Source organism: Diadema antillarum, unplaced genomic scaffold (assembly GCF_040938485.1).
Source record: "Diadema antillarum isolate AM-2024a unplaced genomic scaffold, OU_Dant_1.0 scf00000112, whole genome shotgun sequence".
NCBI lineage: Eukaryota > Metazoa > Echinodermata > Echinoidea > Diadematoida > Diadematidae > Diadema > Diadema antillarum.
In genome coordinates, this window is record NW_027271001.1 from 3,918,105 (window position 1) to 3,943,256 (window position 25,152).

General features: G+C 40.6%; 2 protein-coding genes and 1 pseudogene across 2 annotated transcripts; all 3 read right to left on the reverse strand.

Moving 5' to 3' along the window:
* Positions 1-4,837: 4,837 nt before the first annotated feature.
* LOC139719632 (tubulin alpha-1A chain-like) lies at positions 4,838-7,782 on the reverse strand. The gene is made up of 3 exons (XM_071631037.1): positions 7,774-7,782; positions 6,341-6,563; positions 4,838-5,970 (listed from the first exon to the last, which is right to left on the reverse strand). The coding sequence occupies exons 1-3, from the start codon at positions 7,780-7,782 to the stop codon at positions 4,838-4,840; spliced, it is 1,365 nt and encodes a 454-aa protein (XP_071487138.1).
* A 4,587-nt stretch (positions 7,783-12,369) lies between these two features.
* LOC139719595 (tubulin alpha-1D chain-like) lies at positions 12,370-16,415 on the reverse strand (annotated as a pseudogene).
* Positions 16,416-18,771: 2,356 nt separating this feature from the next.
* On the reverse strand, positions 18,772-24,943 carry LOC139719660 (tubulin alpha-1 chain-like). The gene is made up of 3 exons (XM_071631064.1): positions 24,771-24,943; positions 20,587-20,809; positions 18,772-20,070 (listed from the first exon to the last, which is right to left on the reverse strand). The coding sequence occupies exons 1-3, from the start codon at positions 24,771-24,773 to the stop codon at positions 18,938-18,940; spliced, it is 1,359 nt and encodes a 452-aa protein (XP_071487165.1). The 5' UTR covers positions 24,774-24,943; the 3' UTR covers positions 18,772-18,937.
* Positions 24,944-25,152: the final 209 nt, after the last annotated feature.

Here is a 25,152-nt window from a genome sequence, read left to right on the forward strand (position 1 = left end):
TTCAAGACTTAGATTGAACAAAAATCACTAATACTGTTCATCATGTTAAGGAAAATGCTCACCCCTCTCCAATCACAGATACTCAAAAGAGTGTAAATCATAAGTAATGTGGAAAAAACCACAACTATAACGTGCTCTGTATGATAGGCCTAATGAGCAGCTGTTTCTGTGCCAGTGTAATTGGGTATATCATGGAATACAATGTGCTACACCACACACCATAAGTACGTGTTGTTGATATAGGAAGGCAGAACTCATTCTTCTTCCATCTTGCGGCAGTTTATCATTCTTCACTCCCCTTCTGTCTACGCATCGCAAATGTTTAAAGGGATGATGCAGTTTCGGTTGAGATGGGGCTTCAGGTTTTTCAGCATTTTTTTGATGATGATTTCTTGAAATAATGAGAAACCTCTTATGAAACATGAAAGAGCATATGATTCTACAAGAAAAATTCAAAGTTTGTTTGATGAAGGTATCCCCAAAAAGCATCCCTAAAACGGTGGGACCCACTTAGAATTGCTTTGTTTTACTTTGTTTTGGGATATTTCAGCCAATTCAAAACCGATTGTCATCGAATACTCTTTGATTTCCTTTCAGAATTTTATGCTCTTTGTAGTATCATATAGTGGTTTCTCATCCTCGCAAAAAAAAAAGGTTAAAAAAAACCCCAAACCCGGAATCCTCATCTTAACATATGCCATCCCTTTAACCCCCTATGTACTGAGTATCCTGTCGATTTAAAACACCGTTGCAACACAATGCAATTGAATGCAGTTAGCAGTGATAGCAAAAGTGTAAAACCCAATCTTGATTGGCACGTCTTCCACGAAGAAAGGCATACAACACAGCGAGACACATGCGAGTTTACAACTCGAGTAATAGTGCCTGGTACATAATAATTACGAGTGGACTCCCGTAACAACGATGCCCTCGGAACTGATTTCTTTCGTTATATCAAAATTTCGTCATAATCGAACATAGAAAAAAAACAAGCAAACATAGAGAGGATAGTGTTTGAGCCTGAATTCCTATTTCGTTATAACCGGAATTTCGTTAGACTGTGTTTGTTACAACGGGAGTGCGCTGTATTACAATTACAATTACAATTACATTTCCATTGAACTGCACGAATGCAGTTCAATGGGAATGTACGACAGTACATTATCCAGTAATCATCGTATAATATAGTAAAATTGATAAACGCAGTTTAATTGTTACTTTCGTGAAATACAGGCAGATAGTGCACTTTCTTCTATTCTATATTAATTTGCCAGAGCCAGCAAAATAGAAACCAAAACCGTCTCTTAAAGCGGATAAGTATCTCGGAGACTGCTGTGTGGTTGGGAAAAAGCACCTCGTTCATATTCAAGGCACTATCATGACGTGGAGGAAGTATAATTATACGTTGCAAAACAGCATAGTCAATTCGTCCATGTTGATTAACGATTCAATTTCACTTCGCTTGTTTCGATATCATAGGATTATGATTTATGGAGAGCCTCGACGCGGGGTGTCGTCTGACAATACCAATACAGGATTGAATGCCGTGTTTATGAATTAGCATGATTTGTGTCTGTACAATAGAGTGTGCGTCTAGGCTTTCGTTTGTGTTTAGATATAAACTAGGAAGTTATCTTCAAATTCGTGGTACCATAATGGCGGCAATATGCATGATATATTGTATCAGTGCTTGTTTGTTGGTGAGATGAGTCACGTTTTGTATTTCTACTAAAAGTCTCACCACTCTATCCGGGGTATTTGTTATACAAAATTCATAAGAAACAAGCAGAATAAAACACAAAAGCGGGCAGATATGATAATTTCTGTTTACTGTGTGTGTGTGACAGTGTGTATATCATTTGAATTGAACTACTATTGAAAAAATAAAGACTATAGTGTATGTATGGTGTGTTATATAGCTCCCTTATCAAACCAAACGCAGATATGTGTATAGGGAGGGGGGTCCAGAGATAGAGTCACCTATGGCAGGCAGATAATTCATGCTGTTTAATGTTTTTGTCCTTGTTTTTTTTTCTCTCTCATTCGCGCTGTAGCAGTTCAGAATATTATCGTGTTATTTTGAAGATGCATTAGTGCTTCTTTTTCTTTTTGCTTTTTGTGTATAGGACCTGGAGTATAGGAGTTTGGTATCGCTATTATAGTCCTACTCTCAACAGCAAATTATGTGATTACAATGATTTCCTGCAATCTCCAGACATCACTTGTTACGTTTGGGAAATGCAATGTGTTTTCATATTTTTGTTTCTTGTCTCTTTTTTCTTCTTTGTTTGTATCATTCCTATAACACAGCATTCTATATCTGTTTTATTCTAGAATATGTCTGAAATGAATGAATGGTCGTACAAGTGAACAAAATCATCTTTTATACATCGGATTAAATAACATCAACATTGGATATATAATTATAGTATACAAAGAGAGACAGGACTCCAGTAGACCGGTTAGCAGAGACTCCAACTCTCCCGCCGAAAGCCCATTTTGCACAATCTCCCGTTCTCCCGCTTGAGATTTGATTTCTGAGATTTTGAGTAATGTGCAGATTAATGCCCCGTCACTGACCAGGGACGCTTACCTGGAAACATTAAACTGCACATTACTTGAATATGAGACCATTCTGAAGCAAATTATTTTCACACAAGAATAGATATATAATGTACTCTTAAATGAATCCCACAAGGATTGGAACAATCATCCCTCAGCATTCCCACTGATTCCCACTGATCAGTTACTAGCCATCCCCTTTAAAGAGCAGCGTGTTCTTTTTGGAACCGGAGCTCTTATCCATACGACATCCGGTGTGCCCTAATGAGTGTGCCTAATGAGAACCGAGCCGGAAAAGCAAATTTCGCCCTCTCGTGGCAAATATGTCTCCAGCGTTTTCCTTTTTGCCTGTCTGTACGTTTTTACATGAATTAATATTTATTTTATCATAAAGTTTATCAACCTCAAAGCGCCACATTACTTAATTTTTGTAATATTTTCCTTCTTACTTCCTAGTCACATTACGTGGTATTTGCAGCACTTTATTACGTCTGCCATTTTTTCTAAATCATCATGGCGAATTGCAATATTTTAGTGCTGTGTTAAAATGGTTGTACTCTTCTCTTTTTTTTTTCAGGCCACCAAATCATGCATTGTCTGGCCATCTGAAAATAAAATTTGATGAATTTGTCGGCCAAAAGGGCCATGGATATATATATATACACGGTTCTTTGGCATTTATTTATAATCAATATCATTGTATGACGCAGTGTCAGGTAATTATAGATTATGTCAAATTACTTGTTTTGCGTGCATCAGGTGGCTTAGACGTCAACTGATACCATCAGTTGTTATCACATCGAAACCATATACTCAAAAAGTCGGACGTCAGTTTCTTTTATTTTAACTCCTGTAGAAGGATAATGTAAGCCCACACACATACACACACTCACTCTGACAAGCACTTGGGTAATGAATATTTCGTCCCCGAGTCGAAAATTAAAAGTCTTCCTTCACTAACGGGCTCATCTACTGCGTTGGGTTCCAGCTCGCTCACGTTTTGTATGCGTATGATAGCATCAGTTCGATGATCCTACCAAAATATTATGTGAAATAATTACACAATTTATAAACAAGTGGCACATTTACACATCACAGGATTTTATTATCGGCATTAACACAACACCAACTGGCATAAGACAAGACAATGATGAATAAATAGATAAACAGGAATATTGATTTGAAGAAACACAGAAACTTACAATACCGAGTAAACTGATCCTGCATTCATTCACGATATTGCAATACAAGAGATTCTATGTACGAGGCAAGTTTTCCTTCTCTTTCCAAGGTCTGTCGTGTTTTGCGGGTTTTTTTTTCTTTATAGTGAATCATCTAACAGATTATCCTGTAAGCCTGTTTGGGAAGCATAACATTGAACATGAACATTAAACCATGGGATGTAAACTCATTACGTAGTGAATTAATGAGTCTTAATCTAGGGCGATGCCATGAAGAATTTTACTCGATCTGAGTCGAAAAGTTTCTCTAGAGCATTCTGTGGTTGCGTTTCAACACAGACTGGTGGAATAAAAAAAAACCGGGTACGTTTACGGATCAGCAGAATCGGGCATAAAAGAAAAAGGGCAAAGTACCAACTCTTGACCTTGAAGGCATACAAAGTCGAGGAGTATGTCCGCTGGGCACAATTCCACAACGGATTAACAGGCAGTGTCCCTTGGAATTAATGTGAGTATGCTCACTTGCTATGAACATGGAACTGGAAATGGAAATGAATATGATAATCTTTATATTAGGATTTCTCGAAAAAAGAAGATGCCAATTGATATTTCTATTTTTCAAGAATCGCGCAGCATTTTAGTATTTACCCACCCTGAGAGACAGGAAAGGTACATTCCTGCATGAAAATATTAGATGAAGGAAAACACATTTTGATACGCATGAAATAATGGGTAGGCCCTACTCCAATAACGTTAGATTTCGTAATAATTGACGTTCGAATGGTCAAGAGGGTGAATTTTGGTCCTTTTTGCAGTGACTGAATAGAAGTTATTTCACCTTCTCCACTGTAGCCATTTCGTAAATGGTAGTTAGCAAAAAGAAAATAACAATAGTCAAGCCAATTCGAACATAATGCATGAGAAATTCGAAAATTGTGACTCTTACAATACAATTAAAATGAGGGGCATGCTATGCGAGGAACAGACATTTGCGCGTGAACTCGGGCGCTCAACGCTTGAATAGGAGCTTGCAAGAGCTTCTAGTCGGGTAAAGCTGGTTTAGGTACAAGCTTTTCTTAGAAATCATAAATGGTCTAGTACTCATCGCCTTCCTCCTCGCCCTCGGGTTCCATGCAGGAATCGACACCGACCTCCTCGTAGTCCTTCTCCAGGGCAGCCAGGTCCTCACGAGCCTCGGAGAACTCTCCTTCCTCCATACCCTCTCCCACGTACCAGTGGACGAAGGCACGCTTGGCGTACATCAGGTCGAACTTGTGGTCGAGACGAGCCCAGGCCTCGGCGATGGCCGTGGTGTTACTCAGCATGCACACAGCACGCTGGACCTTGGCCAGATCCCCACCGGGGACGACGGTTGGTGGCTGGTAGTTGATGCCGACCTTGAAACCTGTTGGGCACCAGTCGACGAACTGGATAGTGCGCTTGGTCTTGATGGTAGCGATGGCAGCGTTGACATCCTTGGGGACGACGTCACCACGGTACAGCAGGCAGCAGGCCATGTACTTGCCGTGACGAGGATCACACTTCACCATCTGGTTGGCGGGCTCGAAGCAGGCGTTGGTGATCTCGGCAACGGTCAGCTGTTCATGGTAGGCCTTCTCGGCAGAGATGACGGGAGCGTAGGTGGCCAGAGGGAAGTGGATACGAGGGTAGGGCACCAAGTTGGTCTGGAACTCCGTCAGATCGACGTTGAGGGCACCATCGAATCGGAGGGAAGCGGTGATGGAGGACACAATCTGGCCCATGAGACGATTTAGGTTGGTGTAGGTGGGACGCTCGATGTCGAGGTTACGACGGCAGATGTCGTAGATGGCCTCGTTGTCGACCATGAAGGCACAGTCGGAGTGCTCAAGAGTGGTGTGAGTTGTAAGGATGGAGTTGTAGGGTTCAACCACCGCGGTAGCGATTTGTGGAGCGGGGTAGATGGCGAACTCGAGCTTGGACTTCTTTCCGTAGTCGACGGAGAGACGCTCCATGAGCAGAGAGGTGAAACCAGATCCGGTGCCACCGCCGAAGCTGTGAAAGATGAGGAATCCCTGAAGACCGGTGCACTGGTCAGCCAGCTTCCTGATCCTGTCTAGGACCATATCGATGAGCTCCTTGCCGACGGTGTAGTGACCACGGGCGTAGTTGTTGGCAGCATCCTCCTTGCCAGAAATGAGCTGCTCAGGGTGGAACAGCTGGCGGTAGGTTCCAGTTCGGACTTCATCTGCAAAAGCAAAAGACAACCATAAAATGTGAAATTCTGCAGGACGAGGAGCCGAATGTTAATGCTAAATAGTGTTCATGCCACAATGATTGCTGCTGACATAAACTCGATTTCAATGTCGCGTAAACTTCAAGCACTCCCCTTCAGTTGCTTCTCATCGTGTAAAAATGCTGATTAAATTTCTCTTCAGATCATCGGCTCATTACATCATAAATACTTTAAACAACAATGAAAAATGATATTTTTGGATACTTTTGATAAATCACTTAAGTTATCGAAAAGACAACAAATATATCACATCGTGATAATTATTCAGTTGTTTGATTATCATGATTATAACAATGTCCTTTCCCATGCAACAACGTCTTACCGACAACGGTGGGCTCGAGATCGACGAAGACTGCACGGGGAACGTGCTTGCCGGCTCCAGTCTCGCTGAAGAAGGTGTTGAAGGAGTCGTCACCTCCTCCGATGGTCTTGTCAGAAGGCATCTGGCCATCGGGCTGGATGCCGTGCTCCAGACAGTACAACTCCCAGCATGCATTGCCGATCTGGACACCAGCTTGTCCGACGTGGATAGAGATACATTCACGCTGCAAGATTAAAAAAAAAAAAGGATAACTAACTTGCTACTTTTTGATCGGGAAGAGAAGGGGCGTCGACGCGAAATCTTATCAAACATACATAATCATTTGTGTCTGTCTGATGTACAGTATCCATATACCACTTGTAGCGAGGACATTTTAACTTGCTACTAGTTGACAGTGCTGAAATGTCATCGCTAAGAACAGATTAGTTATTCTTGTCATTTCAGCTCCATTCAAAACATGTCCCATCTTGTATGTTTGGTGTAAGCAGATGAACTGAATACATTTTCTCGCTTGAATCTATCAGTGGGCTTATAGATTTGACTCTCAAAGGACTTAACACGATCAAAAGGGTTTCATGATGACACGAATTGCACGGAAAACATCATCACTTCATAAAGCATGAAACTACAGCTGATGACATCTTATGAAAGAGGAAATCTACTCCAGAATTTTATCAATTTCATAAGAAGAGAAAAAAGTCCTTTCACTAGAACAGTGCAAAATGATTGATATCGGATAAGAAATACGGAATATATGGCAATCTGAACTTACACTCTTTTTTTTCGGAAAACACTTCTTGACCAGTCATTATGAATAGTTAAATTAGAAAGTTGATAATCTCATGCCCTCACAGATTCATTTTCGTTTTATATACAGACATGACCAAAATGCCATGTTGCAGCTGTGTAAACATAAAACGAACAAAATGTTAACTGTGATATACTTTGGTATGAAATTATGTTTTTCACCTGTATTATCTAAAAATACCATCTTTCCCCCCGAATTTCATATGACATACATGAAAAATTGTGAGGGCATGACATCATCGACTCGTTCACTCAAATTCATAAGGACTGGTCAAGAAATGTTTATCCCAAAAATTGTGAAATTTCAAATTGTCACATCTCCTATATTTCTTATCGGATTTTTGTCATTTTTGCAAAATTCTGTGGGGAAGTTTTTTCTCTTTCTTTTAAAGTATTATATTTCTTAGGGTGGATTTCCTCTTTAAGTTGACGAACTGATTATTGTGCAAATATTTCAACCAGTTGTAGGCATAATCCAAATCACCGCTCTGAATGTACGTCATGAATCGTTATGTATATCCAGTAATATCATGTGCGCAACGAGTTGCGAGCCGTCGACCATCGCGCTTTCTGTCTCACAAGAGTATGAATAATTCAGTACATTGATTTGCCCTTCACCCTCCCACCACTCCCATTATACACTCATACGCACACACAAAGGCACACATAATACTATGGTTGCCATTGGCGACCATTAGCAAAGTGGTATGCTGCACTTATGTGAGTGTATTTGATATTTAGTATGAATACTGGATAAATAGCATGTAATTTGATCACCAGACGATGGTCATAAACACGCCTCACTAAAGTCATGCGTACAGAATACTTTGTACTTAATTGCATAGGTTAGTTCTCCCCCTCCCCCCCCCCCCTCCCCCGGCATTACCACCACAAACAATAAATTAATATGCATTGGTTGCTACTGGCAACAGCCGACCCGGTGGGATACTTTATGTGAATGTGTAGAATTAATGCATTCAGTTTACCACACAATATCGACTAATTGCACATGATTAAACGCCCTAATGAAACCTTATGCAACAGAATATATTACATGCACAGGAACACTGCTCCCTAGATGCTGAACACACGCACACGCACACACACACACACACACACTCAAGGACACAAACACACTCATCAGCATTACCATGTACATGTACACCCATGGTGGTTGCCAGTGGTGACTAAACCACTGACTTTGAGTTATCGCTTCTGGGAATGCATTCAGTGAGAATGAATGGTACTACTAGTAATCAATACGGATTTAAGAAGCCATTAATCGCAGAGTAATCTTTGGACTTGCTTTACACGTATCCGATAATGCATTACCAAGGAGGTGCTCGCCTTATGCCTCCTCGGTACTAGACCCTACTCATCCACACATTCCCAATAACCAAATCTTCATTCATTCATGCATTCACACAAACACCACACAAAAGCAAAATAAGAATACACGCAGTGGTTGCCAATGGCAACCACCAAAGCCGGTGCAACGCCACGCTTCAGAAATCCCACGATGACTCACGCACGAGTTACCTACCACAAAGAGATATACAACTAGCACCGTGGTACACTGTACAAACACACTGGTTCTCAATGAGCAATTTATGTACACATGTGAGCCTCAAGTCTGCCAATGCACATATTACATGGATTTCTTTCCTTCTATATTTTGAGACAGTAAAATGCTTACTTCCCAGCCACAGGGCAGGTGTACTGTACCACCAGGAGTGGCGACACATCCTGATATGGGCGTTAAATGTGGAACAGCTGTAATTTACATGAGTATACAAAAAATTGAATCTAATGATAAGACAAACCGAAGGCCAACACTTGTGCTCCGAGTTCCAGTAAAATCGGAGTAACCATGGATGTAGCTTTATTGAAAACTACAAACTATAGAAGAAGTGTTTGTCTTTTGAACAAGTGACTACACAAATAGCATTTGACGGTTTCTTGTGTGCCGTCCTATCCCAGTTGCTGGTCTGTGCTACTACATACATTTGGGAATATTTCCAATTAAATTTAATATTTCACTGAGGCGAAACCTCTGAAGAGTCAAGGCAGCCTTAAAGACCAACTCACCATTGTTCCTGACGATTAGTACACTCCAAGAAAACTAGAGTCAAAATGCTGAGCCGAGGGATTTTATAAACGCGAAGAGCCTTTTCCTTCTCCTGTGTTGATGGCAGGGGCTGAAAGAGAATCTGTTCGGTACTCAGTAAAGTTGTCTGCCGAATCACAATCATTTAGCCTAGGTGACCAAATCGATCCGTGTGCAAGTCAATGTACGTGGCGCCTTCAAGCATCACACACACACACTCATATACACATAATAATACAGACAACCGTGCGGAGATGATGCTCATCTGAATGGCAATAGTTCATTAACAGGTGTTCGGGATCCCAAGGCGCGGTGGTGTCGTTCAGTACATCTGACTCGATGGGCCAGCTCGATGATACAATTATTCAAATTTAGTCTCCATTCTTTCTTCTCACTCTCTCACAATCATTATTCGTTTTTCCCGATCACTGGGAAATAAGCAGAGACACATTCATAGACTGTTCGGGTAATGTATTCAAATTCATGCACATTTCTTTTCTTACAGCCTCGTAAGAAATAATTCCATTCACCTGCTCCCGCCAATTATGTTTGTTGGGCAGGAATTCACATAGCAAATCACTCGTTGTTGCTAGGTATAGACCGATCAAGCCTCCAGCAAGCTTTGTGGTTCTTATTAAAGGCAATTCCTATGAACAAAGAACGCGAAGAAATATTTGTATTCTTTACAGAAACGGTCTGTCCATTCAATACTACCTTGATGATCAAATTGACGTCATTAGTAAGTTGCTGCGTTGGGCAAGCTTCGAGTAAGCTTCATGGCTAGCGGGAATGACGTTTGTTGTAAATGTATGCCTGGAATGATAATGTTTTAATATAATTTATGCGATAACAAACAATGACGATACTAGGCGTTTTCACATCAGCCCGATAAAAATCCAAACTCGAGATATTTTTCGCAGAAAATAGTCAGCAAAATAGCGCGCTATTTCGAAACATCGGGCTGATGTGAAAACGCCTATTGTGATAATAGGATCGACGTCTCTAGTTAGCTTGTAATACATACACACATTTACAACACAGCTTCTATCATGGATGGCCAGAAGTCTACCTGAAGGTTTGCCCGACATGGAAAAGCAAATTAATTGTGTAAGCTGGGTTGCAAGTATTTTAAACAGGATGCAGTTGAAAAGATGTGGCAGTGAGCATGTCACACATTCTGTGTAGTAGGTAATGAAAAATATTTTTAATAATAATATCAAAAATGTAATTAAACTCACTTGTAAAGTCATCCAATGGAAGGAAATCAGGAGAATCACACCAAATTAGAGTACTGCTAATCTCCAGTGGTGTAACAAGAGTGTCTTTTTCAGTTATATAGACATTGCAGTGTCTGTAATTACAAGTGAAATCCGACGAGTGGATTGGCAGAAGTTTTGTCACAGTCAGACTTGAAATAAAAAGGTTCTGAAATTGTAGACAATGGTAGATGTTCAAATATGCTTTCATGGATCAATGTTAGTGAACACAATTAACTGAAGTGATGACGTCATCAACTAACAATTCTCACATTCGTTTACGCGTACACACAAAAGAAATAATAATGAAAATCATGTTTTGGGAGGATTATTATAAACAGAAGCGACACTTCTCCTTGTACGGTCATCATTATTAGACAGCAAAGATTTATTGAGTTGGATTTTTTTTTCACGCTATCATTGGAAATTTAGTGGAAGTTTTGGTGAGCCGAGACCATGATACTGACACACTTTTGACGTCATAATATCATCCATCACCTTTATGTTATTTCGCATAAATTGGCATTCGTCGTATATTAGATGTCATTCTTTCGTAAGTTAATCATGTGACAATTGGAAAATTCTATCACTTTCATAGCATCATATAGTACCAATTTTGATGGAAACTTTACCATTCTTCTTTGTTTGATTTAACGCCATCAAATTCACCTTGAATGTGGGGCGGAATTACACTTAATACACACACACACACACACATATGATATATATATATATATATATATATATATATATATATATATTTATATTTATATACACCTGAGTGTGTGTAGCATTACTGTGTTGAGGTATAATACTGATATCTGCAGCAATGGATTTTGTCATCTTTGGAGCGTATTTCATCTGTCATAATTATAGTGACTACTGTACTTTATTTACATATATGTATATATGCACATAAATGTACATATATATATATATATATATATATATATATGTGTGTGTGTGTGTGTGTGTGTGTGTGTATAATTGCATTTTCCAAAAAAAAAAAAAACGCCACTCATTTCTGACATATTATGGCGTCTGTTTTATGACATGTTCCCATCTGTGTCCAATTATATAGAACTATTTTGTTTCAAACTTCCTCACGCATTTATCACGCGATTTCTATTTGAATGTTAATTTTGTTTGTTCAATTGTACGTAATACATTACCTCTCTCTCTCTCTCTCTCTCTCTCTCTCTCTCTCTATATATATATATATATATATATATATATATATATATATATTGTGCAGTATTCTGACAATTAGCAATTCATTGTTTGGTATGACAATTATCACTTGACTGAGGTAGTGGTCCTTACAGTTTCATTACTTGTCGGACATTGGCGATCACTTGCATTTGGTACGTTTTTGTTTTGTTTTGTTTTGTTTACACTTGGCCAAAATCCAGCAAAGCTATAATCATGTTCTTAATCTACACGACCATACACACAGCGTGATCATCTCGCATCTCGCATCCTTCAATCTTCCATCTAAATTTCGCGTCAAACTTAATCATACTCTCATTCTCTTATAAAAAAAAACAATGTCCACCATCACGCAAATAGAACACACACTTATGACAAATTATCACTGTAAAAAAAAAAAAAAAAATCCAAAGAAACGCACTAAGCAAAACTTCTGATAGCACCTGAGCAGCTTTATTCTCTTCTTGGGGGGGAGGGGGGGTTGACATTGCCATTTATTGCGTATGTTATCACCTGAGCATTTTCATTTTAGAGTTTACGAAAGCGTTTTTTTCAATCGTTGTCGTCATCGTCGTCGTCACAGCCGTGGTAACTTCAAGTCATTCATCAGACGCTGTGAAAAGTCACTGTCACTGGAATTCAGCTGTCGTCTAATACTCCTCACCCTCCTCCTCCTCCCCTTCACCCCCGACGGAATCGGTACCAACCTCCTGGTAGTCCTTCTCTAGGGCAGCCAGATCCTCACGAGCCTCGGAGAACTCTCCCTCCTCCATACCCTCTCCAACGTACCAGTGGACGAAGGCACGCTTGGCGTACATCAGATCGAACTTGTGGTCCAGACGAGCCCAGGCCTCGGCGATGGCCGTGGTGTTACTCAGCATGCACACGGCACGCTGGACCTTGGCCAGATCGCCACCGGGCACGACGGTTGGTGGCTGGTAGTTGATGCCGACCTTGAAACCAGTTGGGCACCAGTCGACGAACTGGATGGTGCGCTTGGTCTTGATGGTAGCGATGGCGGCGTTGACATCCTTGGGGACGACGTCACCACGGAACAGCAGGCAGCAGGCCATGTACTTGCCGTGACGAGGATCGCACTTCACCATCTGGTTGGCGGGCTCAAAGCAGGCGTTGGTGATCTCGGCAACGGTCAGCTGCTCATGGTATGCCTTCTCGGCGGAGATGACGGGAGCGTACGTGGCCAGAGGGAAGTGGATACGAGGGTAGGGCACCAAGTTGGTCTGGAACTCGGTAAGATCGACGTTGAGGGCACCATCGAATCGGAGGGAGGCGGTGATAGATGAAACAATCTGGCCGATGAGACGGTTCAGGTTGGTGTAGGTGGGGCGCTCGATGTCGAGGTTGCGACGGCAGATGTCGTAGATGGCCTCGGTTGTCGACCATGAAGGCACAGTCGGAGTGCTCAAGAGTGGTGTGAGTGGTCAGGATGGAGTTGTATGGCTCAACAACAGCCGTGGAGACCTGAGGGGCGGGGGTAGATGGCGAACTCGAGCTTGGACTTCTTTCCGTAGTCGACGGAGAGACGCTCCATGAGCAGAGAGGTGAAACCAGATCCGGTGCCACCGCCGAAGCTGTGGAAGATGAGAAATCCCTGAAGACCGGTGCACTGGTCAGCCAGCTTCCTGATCCTGTCGAGGACGAGATCGATCAGCTCCTTGCCGACGTGTAGTGACCACGGGCGTAGTTGTTGGCGGCAGTCCTCCTTGCCAGTGATCAGCTGTTCGGGGGTGGAAAAGCTGGCGGTAGGTTCCGGTACGGACTTCATCTGCAAGGGTAGAAAGAAGTTCAAATCATCCATGAAATTATTTATTGTGTCGGGCAATCGTTGGGTAATTGTGTCACGATTGTTATTTTAAAAAAAAAACTGTAATGAGAAAATCATTTATTTAGACTGTTTGCAATCTTTAAATATTTTCAGTGTACCCTGATGAGATGATCCTAGAATAACGACATGAGTTTTCACTAAATTTCATAGATGAAATGACTGATCAATCTCCTTGACATTGATATAGCTAAGAAAAGAAAATAACAAGTAATAATATACTACACATAAAAACGACATATCCCATTGAAAACTGATTTATTGAAAATATGATTTCATCAGTTGTATGATGATCCTAAAAGCATAAAAGTGGTTCTACTCCACCCTCTTCTACAACATGACAGCATCAATGGATTGATAAGAAGGTCTTACCGACAACTGTGGGCTCGAGATCGACGAAGACGGCACGGGGAACGTGCTTGCCGGCTCCAGTCTCGCTGAAGAAGGTGTTGAAGGAGTCGTCACCTCCTCCGATGGTCTTGTCAGAAGGCATCTGTCCATCGGGCTGGATGCCGTGCTCCAGACAGGTACAACTCCCAGCAGGCATTGCCGATCTGGACACCAGCTTGTCCGACGTGGATAGCAGATACATTCACGCTGTAGGGAAAAAAAAAATTGGTAATCAAAGAATTGAATTGAATTGAATTGAAGTTTATTTGTTCAGCATAAAAAACAGCAGCTAAAGACATCGATGAACAATCATGACAGACAGAGTAAAAACAGAACTTTGGAATACATAAAGCCGAAGGGAAGCAGCCAACGAGGAATTAAAAATTTCATTAAAATCTGGCCGACTCAGATAATCAATTAAAAAATGCATTGGTGGAAAATTATTTCATATTTATAAAAAAAAACCGAGATGAACAAATATACAGTTGCAAGAACAAAACAAAAAGCAATACAGCATGTTACACAAAACACTACATGTACATTACGAAGACAGGACAAACAAAGTGAGTTACAATCATTAGATAGAATACATGTAATGCCAGCCAAGCATGTCAAGAACTTAGGAATGATAATTTTGTATAAAATCCTCCTTAAGTTTACGTTTGAATACATTAAAAGAGGTAACTTTACTATTTACGAACATCATCTGGTCGATGTAACTTCGAGAAATTGAACAAAAGCAGCTAGGGCCAAAAATTGCTCTCCCCCTCTCTTATCATTAAGGCAATGTCTCCCCCATGACGCTGTAAATTGCTTTATGCTTTGGGTTGTTCATTTTTTTGTCTTTTTTTTGGCTGCAAAATTGACCTCGATGACATATGAGCGCCGTTGGAGAAGGGTTCACACCTGACAGTGTATTGCAGCTTAAAATTGACACAAATTACCCAAAAGAGAACTCATTACACCGATATCAATTATCAAATTTTCCAAAGACTCATTCAAGAATTCGTTCTTGCCAACACGCCAATAAAAAACACAAAACAAAGAGAAAATAATGGCACTTGTGCTGGAAGAAGAGTAAGTTATATAGGGATGCACTATCACAGAGAAGGACTCGGTGCCAATGGATAACTGAAGTGGACCATGTTTAGATACCATTTATTTCATAAGGTTTTTGTATTTTTGTCTTTAAAATGGGGAAGATTTTCTCCTATGCATCTTAAGCCATGATTTATCGTATGAAGCCATCAATATTGAGCGACTTCTATGCTAGAGGTATTTCAGTTTCAACATTTTGCTTGCAATCTGAGTACGTTTTTGTTTTTCAACAAAAAAAAATGATGAAAACGCCTGAAGGCCTAAATTTCTCAGGTTCGTTGTTTAGCAGCTATGGAGTCCCGTATATTCTTAATATGACAGCTATAGGTCATTGGAAATTGTCAACGTTTCATGAGACATACCCTCAAATCCAGCTATAAACCTTGAGGCATTCTCTTCCGTGTCGTATACAAAAATAGTTTAGGAGCCCTATGTTTAGCAAGTAAGAAAATATGATTTGGGAAAACATATAAAAGCGAGACATTTTCTCCTTCTTAAAAGTTGAGAGAAAAATAGTGGAACATTGACTTAATTGTAGCACACAATCAAAACTGCAGTTGAAGATTTATACAACATTTAAACCATCATTTTGTTTGTTTGTTGCTTTTTATCTTTTCAAACCCTGAGTTCTTAGGAGGACGCTTTCTACAGTTGGAATGCCAAAATTTAGTTTTCAGGAGTTAGCGTATTGAATCCATAAAAATCGTCTATGGGTTTGTTTTCCTAGCTACCATCACATTGTTGAAAGAAGAAGAAGAAGAAGAAGAAGAAGAAGAAGAAGAAGAAGAAGAAGAAGAAGAAGAATTAATAGTTTTCAAACTCACCATGTTGGATGCTTATGTCTTTAAGAGTATCTGAAGTTTTTGAAGGACGCTTCTTCTCCTCCTATGTTGATGGTAGGGTATGAAAGAGCCTTTGTGGTATTTACTTGGAAACCACCTGCCTATATACACTGATATAGAACCCTTACTTCTAGGATATCGATTGACCCGATTGACCAATGGAGAGAGCGAATAAAACACATGGCTGAGCGCGCCAATCTAAATGATAATGCCAAATGCAAGGTGGTTTACTTTCAAAAGAATATCCCTTCTTTGGTTTTTGTCTCCTTCTACGACACGCTGCTCAGAGAGGCATGTTTTTTTTTTAATACTTCAAGTGGCTTCACAGTCAAGTGCGTCGCATCACAACTTTAAAAGATGCTTCTTGGACATGAATGATTCATGAGAAACGTTGGCGTCTCTCGTTGATTTTGCCTTGGCAACTAACCTATGCGTCTTTACACACTAGCAATGAGCACATACCTGCGGATTGACACAAAACACAAGAAATTTGCAGTGATGATACTTACTTCTCGTTTGACATTGCATTTCATGCATTCTTCTTTAGATAAATGACACCCGGAGAGGCCATAACCTTTGCCGATTACGCTTTATGGTAACTGCTCACGCAACCCTTCCAAAGTTTACATTAAAGCTGATTTTTATACTCACACAGTACCGGGTAAATTAAAACCTACACAGGTAGGTGAATATTTCTCCGATGACCGAGATTTGTATCCATAGTTGTGTGCGTCATCTGTTCGCAATAAATACATTCAAATACTGTGAACTCAGTACAAATACTTAAGCTACCAAACAAACAAACAAACAAAAAACACACGAACAAATAGTACAGATTTTTGATCATTGGAAAGCAAAGGCCCTGCAAGGAATATAAACGCGATAAACTTGGCCCAATAGAACTTCTGCCAAGGTGTTACATAATCTGTAACTTAGCAAACCAACTATTATTATTATTTATTATTATTTATTCGGCATTTGCAAAACAATACAAGTGATAACAGAGAAACAGAATAAACAAACAAAACACAAGAAAACAAAGTGTCAGGCTTTCCCTGTTGAGCTTCCCGAAGGAGCCGGGTTGGAAAAAAGCAATCAAAATCACTATGACCCTTGGGCCTCTCCAACCAACTTAAGGAAGCACATCAGGGAACTGTTGAACATAAAAGAAAAGAAATAATACCATTTTGAATTAAGCGTCTTACCCTGTTCAGTTTCCACCAACTATGATCTTACATGGTGGAAATCCAGAGCTAGAGGAAGTAATAACAGTGAAACAAAATGAAATCCTTGGGAAATATAAACAAGTAAGCTATAGGTTACTATTATGCACGAGGATTCTGTGTCTTATGTAACCAATGATAACCAAGTAATGACCAAAGTATGCAAACTAGTTTCTGATTAAACGAAAGAAAGATATTATTCAGAGGGGTGAAGGTTCCGATGCGAGTTTCGTCACTTCTTGTCTCCCTCTACAAATTAAATTTGTTAAGATCGCAACTGAGGTTTCTGATTGCTCACCCCCCCCCCCCCATCTTAAAAATGTATTCCAACACAGCCCAACTTGAGCTACATTTTTGGCGTTTTGTACGCGATACGATGTAAGAAATCAGAAAATCCCACAAAATTTCTTTTTTTTTTTTTTGGAGGGGGGAGGGGAAGGAAATCTACACATTCCTGCTCCTTGTTAGAGACATACGTTGAGGGTAACATGCCCCCTGTTCCTGAAAGAGGCAAATCAAGTGCTCTCCTATCATGCTGGGAAAGCAAAAACGTGATGAATTTACTTCATGTTTTCTTTTTATCGTTTCCATACGTGTAAGAAAAAACCCTTTTTACTTTGTTTGTAATATAAAATTGCACATTTTATGAATTATCTGTCAAACTTGACGAAATACTCGAGTCAGGACCGGCAACATGACCTCATCTAATTTGCATATACGTCATTGCTACAGTTATATCATTAGTTCGAGAATTCATTCAAAACTTGAGAATTTCCTAACTTGTATAGTTTTAGGGTTACTTTCATGAAAAAATTGAGTATTTGTTCAAATGATCTAACACTTTGAAAGCCACCATTAACATGGTATGGAATGACATTTTAGTTGTAATATTTGTATATGCATATATGTGTGTGTGTGCTCAATTGTGTTTTTACAACTCCTTTAGCTGGTTGTATTCTGAGCAATTAGCAGTTTCACTGTCTGTATGATTTTACCGAATTGTCAATGTTTTGTCACCAGTAACACCATCAGTTGAGTTGAGATTGCTTTTTGGTATAATGAAAAGTATATCGAACTAATTTGTCCTAATGAATCGCCACATCAAAAGTGCAACATCGAACATCGTTGGATTTACTAGTGACCTTTTACAAATGGAATGATTTGCGCTAAAATCCAAGAAGGGGGTATCATGTCCCCAAACTACTACACAGTCACACACACGGCTTCATTTTCCTTTGTTGTGAACACGTTTGAATGAAATTGAATTTGTCATGGACATAAAGAAATTTGAAATGTACAATCTTTCTATGTAGGCAATTATTGTGTCAATTCTTGAAATCCTGAAAAGTGCTTTTAGATGTGACCACTGAGTAGCAGTATCTGAACGGAGCAAGATTACTTGGCACCGATGGATTTTAATGCCTTTCTAAGGGCTAATCTAATTAGAAATGAACACCGCAAACACACATGAACACACACACGCGCGCGCGCACACGCACACACACACACCCATACACTATCATACAAACGTACGGTCATGCACGATATGCGCGTAAACTATCATTTCCTGCAATTTCATACGAATGACAAATCCACTTTAAATGCTGCTAAACAGGAAAACACATTGGAAGTTGGAACAAATATTGATTACACTTGCGTAACTTTATTTTCTTCTCGGTCGTAGAATCATTGTTTACGTACGCGACCACCTCCGTATTTTTTAGTTTTCAGTTTATGGAAAGATTTCTGCCTCTGTTTTGTAGTCATCATATTTGTGATGAGTTCTGGTTGAACTTGAAGGGCTGTGGAATTCAGCTGTCGTCTAATACTCGTCACCCTCTTCCTCCTCGCCCTCAGCATCGACGGAGTCGACACCGACCTCCTCGTAGTCCTTCTCCAGGGCAGCCAGATCCTCACGAGCCTCGGAGAACTCTCCCTCCTCCATACCCTCTCCCACGTACCAGTGGACGAAGGCACGCTTGGCGTACATCAGATCGAACTTGTGGTCCAGACGAGCCCAGGCCTCGGCGATGGCTGTGGTGTTGCTCAACATGCACACGGCACGCTGGACCTTGGCCAGATCGCCACCGGGTACGACGGTTGGTGGCTGGTAGTTGATGCCTACCTTGAAACCAGTTGGGCACCAGTCGACGAACTGGATGGTGCGCTTGGTCTTGATGGTAGCGATGGCAGCGTTGACATCCTTGGGGACGACGTCACCACGGTATAGGAGACAGCAGGCCATGTACTTGCCGTGACGAGGATCGCACTTCACCAACTGATTGGCAGGCTCGAAGCAGGCGTTGGTGATCTCGGCAACGGTCAGCTGCTCATGGTAGGCCTTCTCGGCGGAGATGACGGGAGCGTAGGTGGCCAGAGGGAAGTGGATACGAGGATAGGGCACCAAGTTGGTCTGGAACTCCGTCAGATCGACGTTGAGGGCACCATCGAATCGCAGAGAGGCTGTGATGGACGAAACGATCTGGCCGATGAGACGGTTCAAGTTGGTGTAGGTGGGACGCTCGATGTCGAGGTTGCGCCGACAGATGTCGTAGATGGCCTCGTTGTCGACCATGAAGGCACAGTCGGAGTGCTCAAGAGTGGTGTGAGTGGTCAGGATGGAGTTGTATGGCTCGACAACAGCCGTGGAGACCTGAGGGGCGGGGTAGATGGCGAACTCGAGCTTGGACTTCTTTCCGTAGTCGACGGAGAGACGTTCCATGAGCAGAGAAGTGAAACCAGATCCGGTGCCACCGCCGAAGCTGTGGAAGATGAGGAATCCCTGAAGACCGGTGCACTGGTCAGCCAGCTTCCTGATCCTGTCGAGGACCATATCGATTAGCTCCTTGCCGACGGTGTAGTGACCACGGGCGTAGTTGTTGGCGGCATCCTCCTTGCCAGAAATAAGCTGCTCAGGGTGGAACAGCTGGCGGTAGGTTCCGGTACGGACCTCATCTGCATATTAGAGAAAAAGAAATAGGAGTGTGCCCCTGCTGGATTACCATTTGTATAAACTTGTTTCTCATTTGCAACTCATTTGTGAAATTTTTTGATGCCTCTGCCAATTGCATCACGGACGACTGTTGAAATTGTAAAAAATGGACTTTAATTGCACATAAATAAAATCTTTAAATATTTTCAAGTTGCCTGATGAATGATTCTAAAATGACACCAATTTGACATTCAATTCCACTAATGAAATGATACGCAATGAAACACCAATTTTTCTCTGTGACCATATAAAATTAAATGAAAACGATGTATTCACAAATGTAGGGTACATACGACCACGAAGTTAATTTTGGCCCTTCTTCATATCGACATTGGCATACACAAAAATACCGAAAATACAGGTACAAGAGACATGCCACATGGTACACCAGTTCAATCAGTTGTATTGTCATCCTCAAGATACAAGCGGTACTCCACCACTCCCTCCCCAATGACAATGATTCAATGGAAAGGTCTTACCGACTACGGTCGGCTCGAGGTCGACGAAGACGGCACGGGGAACGTGCTTGCCGGCTCCAGTCTCGCTGAAGAAGGTGTTGAAGGAGTCGTCACCTCCTCCGATGGTCTTGTCCGAAGGCATCTGACCATCGGGCTGGATGCCGTGCTCCAGACAGTACAACTCCCAGCATGCATTGCCGATCTGGACACCGGCTTGTCCGACGTGGATAGAAATACATTCACGCTGGAGGGAGAAATTTGATAATAAAAAAAAATTGGCATTTTGAGGAAATGAATAAAAAGCAATGTTGATAAACGACTGTCTTGTGCAAAATGTAAAAATGAGAAGGCAAAAGTTTTGTAATTTACACTGTACATGTCGTAAATTTTTCTGACTTTCTAATTTAGATCTCAATGACCTGGATGACACTAGCTGGAGCGCTCCCTAAAAGAAATTCCGACTCGTCTTGCCTTGCCATGCCTTGTGGTTGGAAGCAACTCGTATTACGTAGATCCTTCGTTATTCTTTTTTTAACATCCTACATCTTATCCTCCCTAGACTCGAATGAGTTGGCCTATTTGTTTCAGAAAAAAAAAAACCCGGAAACGATGGAGCCACTTAACTTCCTTGTCAAAAGAGGTGACAGGAATACCACTCCCAAGTATCGGTCAAACCCAATACTGAACTGGAGCATCTTAAGGCAGTAATGATCCATAGGTCATACCTGGTTTGACATCTTTATTCAAAAGATTGTTTTTGTGGGTAATGGGAAGCGATCAATATTGCGTACATAGTTGCCTCAATGGACATGTATTCAACTTGTAGTTTGGGGAGCGCCTACTTCATTGTTTTTCTTTCAAAGGGTCAATGTACGCATGAAAGTGACTTGCGGAATTAATTGTAAATACACATAACATGCGCCCACGGCCGAGATTTTGCCCTACGACCTGTTCAAATGAGGATTGCAATATGCGAAGCATCCTCGATTTCGCTGCATGGTTTTGAGGAAGGCGGTATATCACACACGCGATACCACCTTGGTTCGAGTCCCACACCCCCGCAGTGATCTCCCAATAGTTTACACTTGCCGTTTAATTACGAGCCCCTTTCTTCGCTCCTATTCAGATATAATTCAACTCGCTTCGAGACGAAGCTTACATTAAATTACCTTTTGCATCTGAGACAAAAACACGCATAAAGGGACTGTACAGTACTGGTTGAAGTAGGGATCCATGTTTCGAACATTCCTAAGTGAAATAATGAAAAGTCTCTTATGAAATATGAAAGAGCATGTAATTTTAAGAAGAATTCAACGTTTATTTGATGAAAATTGGTTTTCAAATGGCTGAGATATCCCCCCAAAAGTGCAAATAATAAAACGCGACATGCCACAACTTTATTAGGATCTCTTTGTTTCACCTAAAGTTATTTTTGGATATCTCAGCCATTTCAAAACCGATTTTCATCGAATAAACTTTTGATACCCCTTAGAAGTGCATGCTCTTTTGACATCTAATGGTTTCTGAATATCTCGCAAAACGTTAAAAGCTAAATCTTTACCTCGACCAGAACTGTACACACCCTTTAACATTGAGGAAGAGTTTCTCTGATATCTGTACCAAAATTAAGAGTAAAATGCAATTGGACTTTTAGTTTTTGTGTGCGTTCCACGTGTGCGTCGTGGGGTAGGAGACTTCCGGATGTTTTCTAGACTTGAGCATTTCAACGTCTATAAATCGGTCTTACTATACTGGCTATATATTCACACATCTGAATTTATAGATCTAGTCTAGTGATTGGGGTGACGAACTAGAATGGTTTCATTACAAATAGTTATGAACGAGGATGACATAGCAGCTTCACATAATGTCATAAGAATGCAAATTGGGCCTTCAAGGAAGCAGAAAAGAAAGCGTGCATGAATTCTACACCAGTGAAACTGTTTTAGGAACTACGAAAGTGGTATTGTAACAGTAATGGAATTGCCTTGCCAAGAATATGTGAGCCTCCTAGTCCTATGTCACCATCCTTGTTCAGTGTATCGTTAATATTTTTTTTTTCCAGAGTATCGGTTTATCTGCTGTAGGACCACAACATACTTCACAAATGTATAAACTATAAGTTTTACATGGCACCATCGATTTATGTAGTAGGGTCTACATGATTATTATGCTATTTAAAAAGAAAATGTCTGGAATGTCCCTTTAACAATACGTCGAGCGGGCTTACAAATACTCCTTCACATTCCAATTAACCTGTCTGTGCCAGCTTGTTCTCTGCCAATCTAAATACACTCCAAAAAAGGGTGGGGGAAACATAAAAGAAATCCGAGTGCTCCAGGCAAACAATACCTTAACGCTAGACATTTTCTCACACTCAGAAAGAAGGCAAATATTTTCATACCGGTAACTGGAAACTTGTGGTAAATGTAGCACACGTTTTATGATTCAGATTTAGCGGAGGTTATTCCCTGCAAAGAATTTTCTTTTCTGGGATGAATTACCTCTGCCAAATACAAAATATATAAAACATGAGCTACATTTAAATTTCCGTTTCCTACAAATTTTCAGTTAATAAAATTGAATTTGAATTACTGGTAAATTTATAACTTTATTTCAAGGGTGGTTGATATAACTATGATAAAAATAATCAAAGAGGTTATCTGTAAAGCTTTTGAGATAATCATTTTTTCCAACGAATTCATACCAAGAAGCTGGAAAGCAAAACGTAAGCTTCAATTAGTCCAGGGGCCAGGCCAGATATTGGTACCACCCGAGGTGGCAAAACCTTTTTGCGTTTGGTGTCATTTTGTTTGTCGGGCATAGATATGCTTATCAAGCTATGATAGCATTTCCAAATTGAATAGCTTAGTCATAATAAATGAATTTTAACCAATTTGGTCTCGTTGTTATATCCCTATACTTCTGAATCGAGACTAACCGGTATACAAAGAAGAGCACTGTCAGCAGGTGTTCTGTTGTAAACGCCGTGCGCTTATTCTTTATTCAAGGCAGAGAAGGGAATATCCAAAGGTTATGATGTCCACAGCGTTTAGACTTTATTCAAGACGGCGAAGGGAATATCCAAAGCTTATGATACAGTGTATATCCCTTCATCTAAAAATAAAAAGCAATTCCTCGTGAATTTTACCGTATTTTTCAATTATCTATCATTTTCCGGAGAAAACGCTACGGTGAAAACGCTAATAATACCACGCCAATGTCGCTTTATTTCCATCCAACAATGAAAGATAATGCAAAAACAATGTACCGGTACACTACATTAATTATAATAAATAATACTGTTAATGAACAGAGTGATTTTTGTTTAAAACTGATGTATTTGTTTAGAGGGTAGTATAAAGAACAGATTAGTTAATTCCTTTTATTAGTAACTTTAGATATGATAACGGTACATTGTTCTAGATAAAGACTAGGTCTAAGCGCACCGCGTGACAGCTGTGGACATCATAACCCTTTGGATATTTCCTTCGCTGCCTTGAATAAAGACTAAGAGCACCGCGTTAATGGGTACAGAACAGGCAAATAAGGCAAACAGAACAGGCAAACAGGCAAACAGAAGAAATTTAAGCAGGCAAATAGACGTACCGACAGCTGACCAAGGATACTCATTACAATATTTTTTTTTGGAAAAAAATGATAAAAGGAAAAGAAATTTATAGATCGCGTGTTTGGCGTAAATATTCTAAAGAGAATGGAAAAAGCCACTAAACACAAAACAACAACAACAACAACGGGTACAGAACACCTGTGAACATACAGAAGACAGTGCTCTTTGTTGTTATTTTAATTTTTTGGCGTGTATCATTCATTTATGAATACTTACGCCTTCTTCTTTGTATAGCGGTTAGTCTCGATTCAGAAATATAGGGATATAACAACGAGACTAAATTGGTTAAAAATTCGTTTATTATGACTCAGCTACTCATTTGGAAATGCTATTCATAGCTTGATAAGCATATCTATACCCGACAAACAAAATGACACCAAAAAGGTTTTGCCACCTCGGGTGGTACCAATAACCCATTTTCGGGTCGTGGCCCATGCCATGGACTAGTAAATGTAGTATACTAGAGTTCTATAAGAGGACACATGGACTTCAAAAATATCAAGTTTCATAATCCCAATTTTCGTAATGCGTACTTTCTAGTCTCTTTCGCAAAATAACTGACAGTCAAACTTACCATTTTGGTTGCTTATGCTGTAGAAAAGCGTCGAGATATGTTGAAGTGAAAGGCAGCAAAGTCCACGAGAGAGCTCTTCTGCTCCTATGTCGATGGTAGGGCCGAAAAGAACCTCAGTGGTTTCTACCTAGAAACCGTCTGGCTTATATCCGTTGAGCTTGTCGTCTCGCATTACAAAGAAAGCCATATGCCCCAGCGCGCCAATCTGAATGATAATGAGTTGTGCGTGCCAGGAAAGGGTGTGTCCATAGGTTTCTACAACGTGCTCGCTGCTCAGTACATGCGTTTGATTTCGTACAGGTGGCTTCGCGGTCAAGAGCGCCGGATTGATTTAAAAAAAAATACCGCTGGTATCGATGGTTGTTGTTTATTCTTTATTGCC

Excerpts from the sequence above, each read along its gene's own strand:
- LOC139719632 (XM_071631037.1), bottom strand. Across the intron at positions 5,971-6,340 it reads TCTCGAGCCCACCGTTGTCG|ATGAAGTCCGAACTGGAACC; the intron begins GTAAGACGTTGT and ends TTGCTTTTGCAG.
- LOC139719660 (XM_071631064.1), bottom strand. Across the intron at positions 20,071-20,586 it reads CCTCGAGCCGACCGTAGTCG|ATGAGGTCCGTACCGGAACC; the intron begins GTAAGACCTTTC and ends TCTAATATGCAG.